Source organism: Staurois parvus, unplaced genomic scaffold (genome assembly GCF_062004578.1).
Source record: "Staurois parvus isolate SC_StPar_1 unplaced genomic scaffold, SC_StPar_1.0 ptg000154l, whole genome shotgun sequence".
Taxonomy (NCBI): Eukaryota; Metazoa; Chordata; class Amphibia; order Anura; family Ranidae; genus Staurois; species Staurois parvus.
This window is the reverse complement of record NW_028317950.1, coordinates 14,765,323-14,779,180: the sequence shown is the minus strand read 5'-3', so window position 1 is coordinate 14,779,180 and position 13,858 is coordinate 14,765,323. Positions and strand designations below refer to the sequence as shown.

General features: G+C 40.4%; 1 protein-coding gene across 3 annotated transcripts in view; it reads right to left on the bottom strand.

The window, feature by feature from the left end:
• AK8 (adenylate kinase 8) overlaps positions 1 to 13,858 on the bottom strand; it is a 197,794-nt gene that overhangs the window by 78,963 nt on the left and 104,973 nt on the right. For all 3 annotated transcript variants that reach the window (XM_089675084.1, XM_089675085.1, XM_089675086.1), the window contains 2 exons: positions 5,923 to 6,054; positions 2,537 to 2,626 (listed from right to left, as the gene is read on the bottom strand). In XM_089675084.1, the coding sequence (XP_089531210.1) occupies positions 2,537 to 2,626; positions 5,923 to 6,054 (222 nt within the window). The remainder of the gene's footprint in view (positions 1 to 2,536; positions 2,627 to 5,922; positions 6,055 to 13,858) is intronic.

The window sequence follows — 13,858 nt, the reverse complement described above, 5'->3', positions numbered from 1 at the left end:
TTGGGCTGAGCACTGGGGATCGTGAAACAGGTCTAGTTCTCATTTTAGAAGATTGGATAGGGCTAAAGACAATTCCAAAAGATAAATATGAATGTAAAACAAATACAGTTCTCTGCAAAAGTTTAACTGCGCAGAGAAAAGTGAAACAAAGGTGATTATCTAATTCGGAAAGTATGAGCAGCAAAAATATCTCCGTGTGTAGAAAAGTAGACACATTTGTGGTTATTCAATAATAGAGGGTGAAATACAATGTCTGCTTGAAAACTTTAGTAACCCAATGTAAGTGAATTTTACATTTAAGTAGACGAGATATGATCTGTGTTTGGTTGCTATGGGTTACTATGCTTACCACCAGGGGCAGACTGACAACTCATGGGGCCCCCGGGCAATAGGGGATCATGGGACCCCTGTGTCCTTGCCCAAACTCAAAAAAGCCTATGAAAAAGGTACCAGGGGCATCTCATGGGGCCCCCTACTGACCCCGAGCCCTCGGGCAGTGCCCGAGTTTCCAAATGGTCAGTCCACCCCTGCTTACCACTGCCAGGCAGCACAAGACTGACAGTGACATACTTAACATAAATCATAATTTAAAGAGAAACTCTAGTGAATTTATTGAACACAAACACAATTTAATCTCCAATTTTTTGTATAAAATAAAAGAGGAGATAAGTGTCCAGTAAATAGATATTACATTTGTCAGGCCTCAAAACTACAAACACCCATGATTTGGGAAAAATCGTAGTACTTAAAATTATCAATAGGCAATGCTTTAAATGCCTTTACAGCCCATCAATGTAGAGTTAACTGTTACTGAGGAGCCTAGAATTATTGTATATCTTATGTGGTGCAATCATTTACATACATGCGTGTGCGTTATGTGTGTGTTTGTGTTCATATGTGTGAGCACAGAGCAACCAGAGTGCTTTTATTATTTTTTTTCACTATTTTATTGTATTTTCATTTTTTAACACTTTTTTTGCACTTAACTTCATTGCTATTACAAGAAGACTAACAAGTCCCCTACGTAATAGCACTGGGCAGGTTTCTTTTTAGGAAGACATCATGGTACCAGATAGGGGAATGCCATCTTGGCAGTCTAAGTTGTGGTACTGGGCTCCCGGGAGGAGCTCAAGAACCGAGAGGGGGTAAGACACAGTGTGTGTGTGTGAGGATCTGCACCCATGAGTACAGTAAAAGTGATCAAGTGGCTATAAAGCCTAGTACACATGATCAGAAAATCTTAGGAAAAATACCGCTTTTGAAGCGATCATGCGTTAACTTGATTGTTAGTACACTTTCAGCTTTCGTCTGAAATTATTCAAAGGGTTAAGCACGAAACGTTTTCTTGTATGATACCAGATCGTATGATTTTCATTTAATCAGTACAATTTTGGTCTGAAAATACAATACAATTACAATACATTACATCATTTCCAAATTTTTATTCTGTTGTACAAGAATTTTCGTAACTGTAGTAACCTCTTAATTTTTGATATGGAGACTAGCATGCAAAAAAACCAGACGATCATTCATACAATATTCTTGTCATGTGGTACGGGGCTTAAAAGCCACCCAGGTCACTTTTACACAAATGCTGGGAGGTGGCTGAACAAGGCAGAAACAGTAAGTAGCACCAGTGAGCTTGTTTCAGGGCTTGTTCACACCATTGTGCAGAGGCATCAGGTTTTCTGCATGCGTTCTGCAATGGCACAACAAAATCAATTGTCCTCTGTGTCCTGTTACACCACAACACTAGTATCACATGCAGACTTTTTCTGCACAGGAATCTGCAATGTGTATAAAACTCACTGAAGAACGCATGAAAACTGATGTAAACTGTAAAGATTTCTGCACGTATGGTGTGAGCGAGGCCTCAACCTGTTCAGATTTTAGGCACTATAGGCATCCAAAATGCTAAGTTAAAAACCCAAAAGGGAGCATGAGAGTCCGTTATAAATGGCGCAGCAGATGTGCAGTTTCTTAGGGCAAAGCAATATGTGCACTTTTAGAGTGGCCTCAGCAGCAGCTTATACACACCATTCTATTGCTCTCACATTATTCTGTGTGATGAAAACATGGAAAAATACTTGATATTTCCAGATATGGGGGAGCATGGGACTCATTCCCCAATCTCATATGTAACACCACTGGTGCTTGGCTGCCCAGGAGCCCAGCACTGTCACATAGGTGCTCAAATTTTTGACTTGGAGTGTTAATGGGGCTAACTATCTCTAGCTTTCCATTTCCATAGTGCTCCCAGACTAAGTGAACACTTAGTCTGAGAACACTTAGTCCATTTCAATAGTATCTTCAGACTAAGTGAAAATTAGCTATCCTGCCCTTTATACTTCACTAATGCTGAATATCTATCACAGATTTAAAAATCATAATCTGCACATATACTATGCTTTACTAAAAACCTAACCTTTATGAGTCTTCATATCAATGACAAAGACAGTATTTGAAACATCCAGTTCAATGAATTTACACCCAGTACATCTAAGAAAATACAGAATTTGAAATTTCTGCTACAAACCTTGCTGTTCATTCTCAATATATGGCTCAATCAACTGTCCCAGCTTTGTCTGGTCAGCAACAACTTCGTTGAGGACCTGACCACAAGAAACTGGTGGAATAAACACAGAGAAATACCATTTAATCAGTATTAGCGAAATTTAAAAGGGGTGTTTTATTTCTAGAACAGAAGTGTAATGTGAACCAGCTGCCTGTGCCACTGAACTCCAAGAAAGCTGCTGAAAAACCTTCTGCCGATGTCTACACCAATACTGACACTGGTTGATTTACTGAAACTGGAGAGTGCAAAATTTGGCTGCAGCTCTGCATGGTAGCCAATCTGCTTCTAACTTCAGCTTTTTCAATTAAACTTTGGCAAAAAAACGGAAGCTAATTGGTTTCTATGCAGAACTTTTTCCAGTCTCCAGTTTTAGTAAATCCCCCTCTGAGTGTCAATCTTCTGGGTCTCACATAGCTATCATTATTTCCTCCTGCTGACCTTAAGCCATTACAGGATACAGTATTGATATGGATTTCAGCAGGGGGGACCAGTAAGAACTGCAGGGGACCCAGGAGATTGACACTCCCAGAAGAGTCAGTTTCCCTTCAGACTTCAGCAGAAAATCCCCCAGCATTAGAGTGGAGTGCAGTAGAGTAAGAAGTCTTTACAGACTTTTTTTTTTACAGGTATCTCTTCATTTAAAATGTTGACTTTAGCAATAGGGTCACTTTAACAACTGCTGACTTATCAGCCACATAGGAAGTGCATTGTTTTCAGCGCATCAGCCGACTTCTAAGCCAACCATAGATGGATCGAATCTCAGATGGTTCAGCAAGGACCGGCCGAGATTTAATCCATCTCTGGACAAGCAGGTTGTACCTAAGTTGGTCCATTGATCAACTTCAGTACAACCAGCCTTTTTGTATGCAATTATTTCTGGCGGCAAAAGCAGCTAGCATTAATCATTGTGTTCTGACAGCTGGGAAGGCAACTGTGTTGATGGAGGAATCCAGCAATTTTCTTTGCTGCAACCCATCGTGGAAAAAAAGAAAACTAAAAAATCTATGGCCTCCTTTAGACTTACATTGCATGAAGGAGCAGTAAAGCACAACTATTGTGCAGCACTGCAAAGCAGGACATAGAACCTTGCTATGTAATGGACAAATATGGTTTCCCAAAATTCACATATACAATCTCAAACTATACATAGAAAGAAGGTTTATAAAACACATGAATAATATTATTTACATAGTTGATTTATTTTACATGTAGAATAATAACTGAAAATAATAAACACTTCTGTTACAATAACTCACACAACTTAGCAAACTGACCCCAATATATGGACTCCAACATGAGAGCAAAGTGAGCAATGGTGGTTTGATCTCCTACCAACACTGAATACCAATGAAAGGAGAATATTCCACCGCCATCCAATGTAAGGTATCACTTCACTTCACTGACCACCAACATTAAGAGGCTCTACACTGTTACCAATGATAGATTCACTTCTTCAATGATCACCAAGGTAAAGTTGATCAACACTGACCTCTAATTTAAAGGGGCATTTCTCCACTGATCAGTAATGTAAGGGAGTACAACAGTTTTTACTGTCTGTTTCTTTTCTAGCCATTAATATTATTGGTATTAATATTTATTACATTCCAGGATTATCACTGAAGACAAATTTTGGTTGTATAGAGCAGGGGCATAGTTAAAGGACCCCCTTCCCCTACTCCAGATGTTAGAAACCCTAGGTACTCCACATTCTTTATATAAAACATTGCTCAACACACTGATAAAGTAAATGTTCCACAAGCTGTAGATGAATTCATTTTTGGCAGGGGATCCCTGAGACCTGACAGTTACATTGTATTTCAAAAGTTCATTCGAGGAAAAAGCCTGGGAAAACAGCATTGGGCAGTAGAATCCAAATCAGTGAGTTGTAATTGCCAAAACCTGTCATAATGTGGAGGAGGTGGGGCTAATTACAAGGGATAGGCTTGGCATTAGTGGTAGAAGGGGCAGGGGTGTTACATAAAGTGATATTAACCAAAGGAATGGTACTTCTATGACAAAAAACTCTGTATACTGATAAAAGTGAAATGATGGGGCATTGTGCACCAAAGTAGTATCCATGAGCATGCAGTGTACTACATCATTTCACACCAGAAATGTCAAAGACAAAATACAACTGGAGAAAAAAAGCTATCGGAGACTAGAACAACCAGCTTCTCCTTCTTATGTTTCTATGGCAGAATAAGGAACAATTGAAGAAACAAACTTGTTACTGTGGTGGAATATCAGACAGTCCAGATGCCACGATCACTAGATCCATGGGAATGTACAAACGTTAAGAATGTGGGCTTTTTAGTTCCTTCATGCATTGAAGAGGGCTTAGAGGTCTGGAACAGCTGTATGCAAGTTGGTTTTATTGGCTCGGTAAAATAATGGCTTAAAGGATAAGTACACCTTTAGCTGCATGTTACACCCAATATTTAGGGTAACACGCTCCTGTACACCCACCTCCCACCACCAATGCTTCCCTCTCTGCGACAGGGGGCGGGGGGTTATTCTCCCCTCACCCACTGTCATAATTCAAAAGCAGTATGGCCGTGTGGGATTCCACCCACATGGCTGCATCTTTCATTCACAGTTTCCTGTGAATGAATAGACCATACGTACTGTCTACCATTGCAGTTGATGGCTTGTAGCTCTCAATGAACTGCAAGGGTGCTAGTGAGCGCCCTCATAGTTCATTGATTCTTCCTGCCATTCAGTAGCTTTCTGCCCGTACAGAAGTTATTTTTTTTCTTTTAATTTTTTTACTACCTGCAAAAAGATGTGCATTTATTATTTTATTTTATTTTTTTACCAAAGGTGAACTTATTATTATTATTATTATACAGGATTTATATAGCGCCAACGGTTTGCTCAACGCATTACATTATAGTGGGAGACAATACAGTAACAATACAGTTAAATACAAGAGGGATTTGAGGGTCCTGCTCCTTGGAGCTTACTTATCCTTTAATTTGTCTTACACTGGCAGTTCTGGTTCCATGGATGGTTAAACAGAGAGAAAAGAATGATATGCATGACTCCACCCAAACACCCATAAGCAGACACTGGGCTCCTTGTTTTTGGGTTTCCTGCTGGAAGTGTGAGAAGATGTGTGAATACCTTCTGTTATAAGAAGGCAATGCTGTATCTTGTAGATCACTAGCCCCCGAATTAGACCCTGCATGCTGATGAACTCTGTTTATAGAAACATATACAAAATGTCTCCCCCAGCATTCTGTCTGATGAAAAGTAAAATCAGATTGGTTACTATGGGTTACTGCACTTCAACCATAAGCATGACTGTTCACACTGCCCCACTGAATAAAATGGAATCTGTCACTTACTGTTTACAATTTTGTATTTTTGTGCCAGTAATGCAGCCTGTAGGCTCCTTCCACTTCCTGGCCGCCCGCAGAGAAGGACACGTGGTGTATGAGGGGCCAGAGAGCGCGGCTTGCTTAAAACAAAGGTCAGAACTAAAGAGAGGAGACAAAGATAAAAAACATGTTAATTATATGACAGAAATTAACAGCAACCTTGGAAACAAGTAATATCACTCAGTGAACTGCTATCTAATTTAACTTTAGAACCATGCCCATTGCATCCAGAGTTCGCTGAACTGCAACCTCGTTTCATGATTCTGTGCAACTTCTCTCTCTCCATGAGTCAGCCAGGAATATGCAACTTGCACATTCACATGACTCTGCAACTGGTGTTCTCACAACTCCAAATTGACTATAGCAAGGCAACCTTAAGCAGTGGGATGTGCTATATATGCCTGGATGAAAAACAGTGGTCCTAATAAAAAGGATATGTCCCAATATGCACACCCAAGCTTAAAGTGGTCCTAAAGTCTAAAGGTTTTTTACTCTAATACATTCTCTGCATTAAGGTAAAAAAAACCTTCCATTGTGCCCCACCCAACACTTACCTGACTCCAGTATAGATCCATTGCTGTGACTGGCTGCAAGTCTTCTCTACCTCACTTCCTGGTCACACAGGCTTTGCTGAAAACAGCAGGAGCCAGTGGGCCCTGTTGCTGTCAGTCAAATCTAGTGATCAGGGAGTGAGGGGCTGAGCTGAGCCTCACTGTGTGTGCGTATGGACACACACAGCCCAGCTTGGGAGCAAGCCCGCAAGTTTGCCCCAATAGCAAGTGGCTTGCTATGGGGGAAAACACAAAAGCGGGGGACCCCAGAAGAGGTTTCATTTTAAAAGATTAGACTTTAACCTCCCTAGCAGTCTGATTATGTCCATATTTCTGTGCTCAAAGCGGTACATTTTTTGCATGGAAATATGTTTTTTTTTTATTGTAGGCCTGTAGTTTGTAGGAAAAACTCACTGAAATCTGTCCGAACAAGTGTCTAGTAAACATCCCGGGTATGATAAAACTTGAAACACGAAATCATAAATTATAATTTAATAAATAATCATAAAAAATAATAATATAATAATAATGAATTTAATTCAATAATATAATCAAACCAAAAACACTGAAATTTGAAATATAGCGCCAAGTTCGCACATCACTGAGCAAATCGTTTTCAGTGTCTGATGAGGAATTTCACCACAAATCATTATCACTCAATTCTGCAAGTGGTTCTAATTTACTATCACTGTTCTCTAGCCAGTCTAAAACCGATTTTGACCTAAATGGATGCTTTTTGGACGCCATGGACATTTCTCAGTTTCCAGGCAGAAAGAACAGTAAAAATGCAGGCAGGGTACAGGACAAAGCACTAGGGAGAAAATTTATGTGAAATTGTTTGATACAGTAATGTTTTGCTATGTGATTTTAGTGTATTTAGTGAATGTCACTGTTTGTCATTTTCAAATTTCCCACTGTTCTGTCCCCCGTATGTCCCGACGTCGCAGTGGACGGAACCCAGAACACGGATGCTGGCATCGGCCGGAGGACATTACAGGGGACACTGCAGGAGGGACATCGCGGGAGCGCAGGACAAGGTAAGTGAAGAACAAATCCTGGAGCTGCGCCGCATGGTAAGCCCAAGTGTAGCTCAGGGTTACTGCTTTTGGTACTGAAACTTTACCCCGAGCTACACATGGGAATACCGCCAGGGAGGCTACAGTGGAACTTTAGTCAGAAAATTCAGTCCTGGTAGATCACTTCAGGCTGGCCAATTTAGAAGGTATAGCTACTGTATATAAAATGTTAAAAATGTGGCGCACCATTATTTGCTTGAAAGAGTTATATTTAAGGGCGGTACTGCAATTGAATGCGACAGGGGGGATTGTTTTTGTTGTGGCGACAGTATGTGTACACCCCAATCTGGTTGCCTTTGTAGTTTAAAGGATAAGTTCACCTTTTAGAAAAAAATAATAAATGCACATTTTTTTGCCGGTAAAAAAATGTGCATTTATTATTTTTGTTTGCAAGAGTCTGGAAAGCATTGCACCAGTGATCAGTAGATCGCTGATGCCATGCAGGTGTCCTGCAGACCTGTCAGAATATCTGCTTGCTGTACGGGATGTACAAGCAAACAGACAATCTGACAGGAAGCTTCAATGAACTACCACGGCGTGAGGACTACAAGCTGACAGCCGCTAAGGCTGTCGGGACATGTAGTCTCTCATTCACAGATGACTGTGAATAAGTGACGCAGCCGTTTATGCGTTTTTAAATTTGACAGCTAGCGAGGAGGGAGAAGATACCCCGCTAGCTGTCAAAGCGGGGATCAGGGGGGAGCAGGGCCCGGTCTGAACATAACATGTTACATGTTACACCCTGAGTATGGGTGTAACATGTAACATGTTACAAAAGGTGAACTTATCCTTTAAGGAGTGTGTTAAAAACGCAATTCAACCGCACATTTTTATTGCTCCCCATCCACAAGTGTGAACGAGCCCTTACGGTTACTCATACAAATGAGAAAATTGTCATACAAACCAAATGATTCCGACTCATTCTATAACAATCCAACTGCAGTTATAAACAAAACTATAGCAGTTGTATAATGCCAATTGCTGGGATATTTAACTATCAGAACTAAGCCGATGTTATCAATAGACCTAAATGAAAAGGATATCTGATATAAACTCTACAGGAAATGTTTATGAAGCATGGTGAAATAGCCATTCACCTCTTATCTGTCCTAATGGAGTGTTAAGGAACTCTCACTGCATGCTAAATTACCTCCTTTCCAAGCTGTAGCTAAAATGTGTTGGTTCACGTCTAAAGCCGGCCATAGATGGAGTGATTTCCTTTCCTACAAGCATGAGTTCCTCATCAACCTCGATTCCCTCATCAACACAGGGAGTGTTGATGGGGGAATGCCTCCCGCAGCACTATTGTGTTCTGCCAGCGGGGAGTCTTCTTGGCTGGCAAAATGCAATGATTACTGCTAGCGGCTATAGCCGTGGGCAGTAATCCCATGCTAAAAATCCAACAGGCTAGCTGCGCCCATGTCAATCGATGGACCGGCCGAGATTTGAACAATTTATGGCCAGCTTAAGGCAAAGGTAGCATGGCCTGAAATAAACCCTATAAGAAAAGGTGAGTGGATATTTGCCCAAATCTTACAGCATTATGGTTTCTAGATATGAGATTATGTTAAAAAAAGGTTTAAGGCAGCCTTTCTTAACGTTTTTAATGTGGAGAAATCCTAGAAATAATTTTCATGTCGAGGGAAACCCGTCAAATTATCACATCTCCAGCTCACAGTGTATTTTCATGGTCAGTAAGTTGCAAATACAAAGTAAGACAAGTTCCAGGAATGCCCACAGCGTAGCACTATGGCGGTGAGTTACACAGTCAATTGCACACAAGTGTGTTCAGACAAGCTCTACCTTGCAACCCCCTGGGTTGAAGACCAGTTGGTGGAAAATGTTGGAGGAAAATGAGTGACAGGAATCTGGAGCAGCTGATTAACATCAGATTTTGCACGAAAACTAGTATAAGTGCGAGTAAAACTTTAGCTCTGTTATAGCAGGCTTATAGTGAACATTCCATGAAGAACTGAAGTGAAGTTGAGAATGTCCACGATGACACAAGAACATGATACAATGGTCAAGCAACACTGTTACTTGAAAATTCAGAAAAAGTTATGGGAATCTCTTCGGAGGAAAAGATCAGACCTTTGGCCTGACAAGTGGATTCTCCAGCACATGATGTGTTGTGTGCTGCAAAGTGTTTGTTAGTTCCTGGCCTAGAAATCCATTCCGAAACTTGATAAACCACCTTATTCCTCTGACTTAGCACCTTGCGACTTTTGGCTGTTTCCAAAATGAAAAAATGCCTTAAAAGGATTTGATGACATTCCGGACATCCAGCGCACTGCGACAAAGATACTGTGCCACATTCTGGAAAATGAATTCTAGGAATGTTTCCAGTAGTGGAACAGTCATCTAGAAAAGTTTGTCACTTCACAAGGAGACAACTTTGAAGGTGACAACAGCCGCCAGTGTATAGGTAAGCATTCCAGGAATTAAATTGTTGTACCTCATATAATAATACATAACAGAACAAATAATGTAGTGTATCTAGCATATCTGTTACCAACACTCCAATGCTCTATAGGAAAAAATTGTTTCAGTAACAATCATAAAATGGAACAAATAATAATAATGGCCAAAAAAAAAACATCAACAGTGAAAATTGCAGTGCCCCTCACACTGGTGGTTAGTGGAAAAGTGCTTCCTTATATTGGTAGTCGGTGTAGTGCTCTCATACACAGTTGGCCAATGGGAGAAGGACCCTTTATATAAATGGTTAGTGGGAGAAAGGAGCTCTCACATTGTTGACCAGTGGGAAAACTGCCCCTTACACACAGAAAATTGAAATTAGTGGTAGAAACTTTTCAGTGCTCAAGGAACCTCAGGCAACCTCTGGAGGAACCCCAGGGCCCCACGGAACTCTGGTTGAGAAACCTTGGTTTAAAGGATAAGTTCATCTTTGGGAGCATGTTAAATGTTCCACCCATTTTTAGGGTGGTACATGTACCATGTTCCCACTGCTGCAGACACTGCCCGAGGCCTTCTCTCCCTGTGACATTAGTACGGAGAGAAGTTCCCTGTACTGTCACTTTTTGAAAACAGCTCCACCTGCACGGCCACGTCATTCATTCACAGAGTTCTGTGAATGGATGAAATACAAGTACCGACATCCTTTGCAGATGTCAGCTTGTAGTTCTCAATGAACTACTATGGTGATGCTGAGCGCTTTGGTAGTTTATTGAGTTTTCCTTTCTGAGTGAGATTGTCTGCCTGTACAAGCACACACATACACTGACAGTCTGCAGGAGACTTGCAATACACCAGCTATCTGCTGAAAGCTAAGGAAATGCTTTACAGGCTCCCACAAAATAGTAAATGCACTTTTTATACCTGCAAAAAAATGGGCATTTATTTTATTTTTTTTAAAGTGAACTTCTTTAAGGAGATGACTGCAAAGAGCTATCTGAATTTGGATGAACCATAACAATAATCAATACCACTGATGATATTTCTAACAATTAGCACCTTTAATTGCGAACAAAAACTATTATTTTCTTTCCTGTCTTTAAATCTAAGGCAAAGGTTGCATGTAAAAATTAAAGGGCCAGCGTTAGCATGGACAAAGCATAGATTCACTTTAAACAGGAAAAAGTTCTGGTGCAACAGAACCATAGAACTTGATTTTGCTCTGTAAGCATTGCTGTCAATCAGCTTGATGTAGGGGAGGATGGGGGGATCAGAGACAAAAACATTTTCAAGGCTAACAGGGCAATTTGTCTGGACTCAAATCCCTTTATTCTTCTTGTCAGTGCAGGAGTTATAGTCAATAATTTGGATTATTGTACTTTTGGAAATTATGTCACTGTGCAGCACTATGACTATATTGAATCCTCATGCTGCCAGCATTAGTAAATAGATAGGAAAGTATATTATATTTACTTGTTTAAAACTATTTTTTTACATTCTTTAGTCACTTCCTAGTTTCTATGCCTAGGCAAATGATGTCATACGTCCTAGGAGTTTGCTCAGCTAAGCACACTCTCTTGACTGTATGCCTGAAGTAAGGGCAGATGGATTGCAGGAAGTAATTGCTACATGAATCAGCTGTCCTTACTCAAGATGGTCACAGCCAGATATGCTAGGAGGGTGTTTTCCTAAGAGATTTCTCAGAAAAATAAAGCATGGGGACGTGGGTGCATGGGTGAGTTTGCTTTGAATATTTATTAAATTTATTAAAAATAAATTAAACAGCGCTTTTGGTTTGTGGAGCTCAGAAACAGTGTAGTTCTGCTACCGTCAAACAACGGCCTAGCTGGACTTTCGTCTTTCTGCTTGGATGTCATATGACATCCTCCTAGAAACACGCTTCGGGCATGTCCCATGGGCCATGCTGCGGAGCAATCTGTCACTGGCTATTGACAATGATAGATCACTGTACTGGACCGCTGCCAGTACCATGTGATCACTATGACCAATCACAGCAGATTACATGACATTTGTAAACAATGAATGGCTTCGATTCATGCCATTGATTGTGTACAATTGTGTTGTTAGCTGTGATTGTATTTGAAGAGGCTTACAGTGCAGCTCAAAGCCAGAGACCTTGGGGTAACCCTGCCTGTATGCAGATGACAGGAGCTGGCGTCCTTTCAATGATTCAGAACAATGGAAGAAAAAGATACATATGCCACATCAACCACCCCAATGTGAATGGCAGTGTTGGCTGTTCCAGCCATGCCCTCTGATTAGTTTCACCCCGCCCATTGGGGCTTGGTCACAGAGGTCCATTAGCTATGACTGGTCACAGTGATCACGATACAGACAGACCATCTACAGTATACCATATGATTAGCTGTGGCCAATCACAGCTAATCACAACAATACACAGTAAATTATTATTACTATTATTATACAGTATTTATATAGCGCCAAAGGGTATGCTCAGCGCTGTACAGTAGCAAGGGGGACAGAACATGAGACAAGACAGTAACAATACACTACACGAGGGGTTCGAGGGCCCTGCTCTTTCGAGCTTACAATCTAGGAGTGAATAAATTTCATTCAGTAAGAATGGTTGCTTATACCAGTGAAATTAACTGCTATAAGCAATCAAAATGTGCAAAAAAAAAATCACTGTTACAATGCTAACATTATATTGATGTGGTCACAGTGTGGTAAAAAAAAAATCTTAAAAAAAATGTAATTAAAAGAAAATAAAAAGTGAAAAAAATTATTATTATTTTTTTTTTTACATACAGTTACTGTCATCAGTCAGTGTTCCTGATCACCGCCACTCCAGTTATATGAAGACGCTGTACTGCACTAGTGACTTTAACCATTAGCCGCCCGGCCAATGGCCGTTTGGCGGCTTGAAATGCGCTCCTGTACTCCGGGTGCACGCCATTTGGCGTGCTCCCGCACATGCGCAGTTTGCGGCACAGCAGAGCGGCACAGCAGAGCGGCACAGCAGAGCGGCGCAGCAGCGGGATCTGTCACGGGCCGAGCACCTCGGACACGGCCGATGACAGATCCGAGTACCGTCTCCCGTAGCTGGTACCATGTGACCTGCTGTGACCAATCACAGCAGGTCACATGATAGTTGTATACAATGGATGGCTTCATTCATGATGCCATCCATTGTATACTAGTGCCTAGCTGTGAATGGTCACAGCAGGTCACATGCACATGTCATGTGATTAGCTGTGACCAAATCACAGCTAAGCACAAAAAAAAAAAAAAAAGCTGAATGAATCGATTTCATTCAGCTAAATGCTTGCTTATAGCAAAGTAATTCTTTGCTATAAGCAAACTGTGTATAAAAAAAAAAAAAAAAAAAATACTGATCACTCCCCCAAATTAGTACAATGTTACTATGGTAACATTGTACTACTTTGGTCATAGTAAAATATGAAAAAAAAATCTTTAAAAAAAGTAATAAAAAATTAAATATAATAAAAAAAATATATATATATATATATATATTTTTTTTTCATACTGTCACCAGTCAGTGTCCATGTTCACCGCCATGCCAGTTAAATGAAGACGCTGTACTGCACTGGTGACAGTATGTAAAAAAAAAAAATAGTGAAAATAATTTTTTTAATTTTTTCATTTTCCGAAAAATTATGACAAAAAAATACAACTTCAAAAAACTCGCCATGCCTCTTATGAAGTACGTCGGACTGTCTACTCTGCAAAAAGGGGTCATTTGGGGATATCTGTACTATTCTGACATTCTTGGACCTCAAGAAATTAGATTGGCTGTCAGTACTTCAGGATTGATCAATATTCAGATCTATACCATAGTTTGTGAACTCTATAACTTTC